Here is a 4,209-nt window from a genome sequence, read left to right on the forward strand (position 1 = left end):
ATGTTTGAGGATTTGGAGTGATGAGATCACACTTATAGTGGAGTACCTTGTTTTATGGAATTGCTTAGGATGAAGTAACGTAAGTGATTTGAGGAAATTCTTGGGAATGTTGTGATTATAAGTTTTGTTGTTAGGAAGTTTTCAGAACCGCTTAGAATGATGTTGTTGTTTAGGGTTTGAGTACATGGCGTTTCCTTCTTGTCTAATTCCCTTTCTTCTTTGACCATAAGCGTTACCGTTCATACCTCCTTTCCTCGCTTCATCTTGCTCCTCCCTTGAGTTCGATGCTAGTGACCTATAAAATCTCTATCTTTGACATCCTTGTTGTCTTGACTTCAATTCTTACCCTATGAAGGTCATCATAGCTCTTTCGTTGGTTAAGTTTGGACTCCCTTAGCGTACCTGGTATTTATGTTGTCTAAATTGCTTTTATTTTCATACAATTCTTAAATATTTCAAGCTACTAGTTTTGATTTGTTGTTAAAAGTTGATGCTACTTTTGAAAAACCTTACCTATCTTTTTTTTTTTAGGGGAAATGTAAGTGTTATATTATATGCCCAACCAAACAATTTGACACTAGAGATATGCATCCCTAGTCTATTACAGACTTTGTTCTAGCCGAGTTAACCAGGCATGAACTCTCCAATCCCTATGTTCTAATTTACAACTCTTTAATTGCAAACGAAAAGACCTCTGCACCTGCTTTAGAATAACAGCAGGGGAGGGTAACACATGCTCAATTCGACACCTATTTCTAGCAAACCATAAACCATACATAAGACTTGCTATACGAGCTGCAATACACTGCTTCATGAATAATGATCTGCATCTATAGCCTAACCACCATTGAATAACTCCCTGATCAGGAATGAAGCAGTCCAACCATGCTGCCAAGAGCTGCTTGCATTGCTGACTATATGGGCAAGTGAAGAATAAATGATCAATGGACTCCTCTGCATTACCACACAAGAAACAGCAATTATCCTGTATGATATGCATCCTGACGAGCCTATCTTGAGGAAGAAGTCTATTCTGAGCAATCAGCCACACATGAAAAGAATGCTTAGGAAGCAACATTCTATTCTGAATCCAAGGAAACCAGGGAACATCATCAACCTCATCCTCCAACCAGGAATATCCCAACTGAGCAGAATAGACCTGATCAAGATCTCTCCAAGTAGCATAAAAAACTAGAGGCTTGAGTCTATTCTTAACCTGACAAATACGCTTCCAAGCCCAACTTGCACAGCTAGAAGGCTCATAATCTTTCCAAATTCGATCCTTGATATAGATGGCATGTACCCACCTAACCCACAAATGATCAGCCTTCTTTTCCACCCACCAAACATACTTAGCAATGAGAGCTATGTTCCAGGTGTGCAAATTTTTGAATCCAAGACCCCCTCTCCTTCTGGGTTGACAGATTTGATTCCAAGAAACCAGGTAAGGCCTCTCACATCTATCATTTCCATACCACAAAAACGCCCTACAGATGGACTCAATTTTCTTCATCACAGTTTTTGGAATAATGAACACCCTTGCCCAATAGCTGTGTAAGGTACTAAGTACAGAAGAAATAAGGACTACTCTCCCAGCATAGGAGAGTTTCCTAGCCCCTAACCTTTGTATCCTCTCCGTTACCCTATCCACCAGACACTGGCAATCCAAAACTCCCATCCTCTTATGCATAATTTTTACCCCCAGATACTTAAAAGGAATGGTAGCCTTTCTCATACCTGAGGCATTCTCAATAGCCTGCACCACACTATCAGTAACCCCATTGCAATAAAAATTGGACTTTTCCTTGTTCATTTGAAGACCAGAGGCAAGAGAAAAGGTGCTGAAAGCTCTAAGCATTAAAGTGACAGACTCTATGTCCCCCCTGCTAAACATTAGCAGATCATCAGCAAAGCACAAATGGTTCATGCTAAGTCTAGCACACAAGGGATGGAATTTGAAACCATGACAGTTAGGAATGGCTCCAAGTAACCTACTCAAATATTCCAAACATATCGTGAAAAGCAAGGGGGATAATGGGTCCCCTTGCCTTAATCCCCTTTTGCCCTTAAAAAACCCAAACACCTCACCATTCAGGGACATAGAATAGGAGGGAGAGGATACACACTGCATAAGGAGCTTAATGGTACTTTCAGGGAACTTAAGATACCTTAACATTTTATTCAAATAACTCCACTCAATAGAGTCATACGCTTTTTGGAGATCAATCTTCATCATAAGCCGAGGAGAGCACTTCTTCCTTTTATAAAGTTTGATGAGGTCTTGGCAAATTAAGATATTGCCCACTATGTCTCTACCAGCAACAAATGCACTCTGAGCAGGGTGGATAATATCAGGGAGAATGCTACTAAGCCTGGCACACACAACTTTAGCCATACATTTATACACTGTGTTGCAGCAGGCTATTGGCCTGAACTGCGTGACATTATCAGGCACATCCACTTTAGGTAACAAAGTAAGGATTGTATTGTTGGCTTCCTTCAAAATATTACCAGTACTTATCATATTCCTGACAACAGCACAAATTTCCTTGCCTACTATATCCCAGGAGTCTTTAAAAAATTGACTATTGTAACCATCAGGCCCTGGAGCTTTAGTGCCAGGTATAGAGAACATGGCCTGCTTTATCTCATCATCCGTGACAACTTGAGTGAGTAAAGTTTGGTGCTCAACAGTAAGGCACTTCCCAGATTGCACAATCCCCTTATGTACAGGATGCACCCCTTTGGATGAGCCCAACAGTCCACAATAATACTCCTCAAAAGCATTCTTAATTTCATGAGGTTTAGAACATAACACCCCATCCTTATCTTTAATTTGATACACTCTATTATGTGCCCTCCTTCTTTTAATGCTTGCATGAAAAAAAGAGGTATTGTCATCACCATTTTTCACCCAATCCTCTTTAGCTTTCTGAGCCAGGAAGGAATCCCTAGCTTTCTTTAACTGAATAAGTTCCTGGGCACATTCCCTCTCAGCATTGCAGAATTCAGAATTCAAAGGATTGCTCATCAGCTGGTTTTGGAAGTATTTGAGTGAAAGTTCAGCAACATGGGTGAGGTTCTCAATATCACTAAACTGTTCCCTATCCAGTTTTTTCAACTGCTGCTTTAAACCTTTCAATTTCTTAACTATTCTGAACATTGGGGTACCTTGAACCTCAACATGCCACCCATACTGAACCACATTAAGGAAGTTAGGAGCAAGAGACCACATGTTGTAGTACTTGAAGGAAGGTTTTTTCCTCACATGAATATCAGCCATGGTAAGGATACACGGGCAATGGTCAAACAGACCTTCAGGAAGAAAATGAGCAACAGACTCAGGAAAGGAAAGGAGCCAATCATCATTCACTATGACCCTATCCAGCCTGCTGTACACCCTTGTATCCGCCTCATGTTTATTGTTCCATGTGTAATAGGACCCTTTCATTTTAAGTTCAAACAAATTACAATCAGACATCATGCTCCTCATAGGAGCCATCTCAGCCCAAGTAACCTCATTCCCACCAATTCGCTCATCTACAGCCACAATGCTGTTAAAATCTCCACAAACTGCCCAAGAGCCATCACAACACAGAGCATAACTCCTGAGTTTCTCCCAGAGACTTTCCCTCTCCTGCAGCTTATTGAAACCATATACCATAGTGACCCAGAAAGACACCTTCTTCATTTTATCAAAAATCTTTGTGTGAATGCACTGAGCAGTAATGTCCAGCACATCCACCTGATAAAGCTTTGGATCCCATAACAACCAAACTCTGCCCCCCTTGTGAAAACTATTGTTAGTGCAGATTGACCAGTCACAACATAAATTGTTCCTAATTTGATTCCACTTACTCCCCTTTATTTTAGTTTCCAGAATACCAAATAACCCTACATTATTTTGGTGGATGAACCACTTTATTGCCTGCTGTTTATTAAGGTTATTCATTCCCCGTACATTCCAAAACCCCAAACTACCCATTCTCAGAGTTTGTGGTTAGGAACCCCAATTTCAACTTACTCTCAGCTCTAGCCTTATGCATAGACAGATTTAAAGCATCCATGAACGTGATGCCCCGTGGAGTAAAAATTCTAGGCTCCCCAGTATCATGTCTGAGCAGTCTGGTAATGAACCTCCTAGGCAGAGACTCCTCATTCACCACCTTGCCCTGGCCAACTTCAGGAGTGACTGTTGGTGCTATGGGC

General features: G+C 40.9%; 1 protein-coding gene across 1 annotated transcript; it reads right to left on the reverse strand.

Annotated features, from left to right (window-relative positions):
• Positions 1–601: 601 nt before the first annotated feature.
• LOC141601727 (uncharacterized) lies at positions 602–3,952 on the reverse strand. Its single transcript, XM_074422026.1, has one exon. It carries the CDS (start codon positions 3,950–3,952, stop codon positions 602–604), a length of 3,351 nt encoding a protein of 1,116 aa, XP_074278127.1.
• Positions 3,953–4,209: the final 257 nt, after the last annotated feature.

The sequence above is a fragment of the Silene latifolia genome, chromosome 9 (genome assembly GCF_048544455.1).
Source record: "Silene latifolia isolate original U9 population chromosome 9, ASM4854445v1, whole genome shotgun sequence".
NCBI lineage: Eukaryota > Viridiplantae > Streptophyta > Magnoliopsida > Caryophyllales > Caryophyllaceae > Silene > Silene latifolia.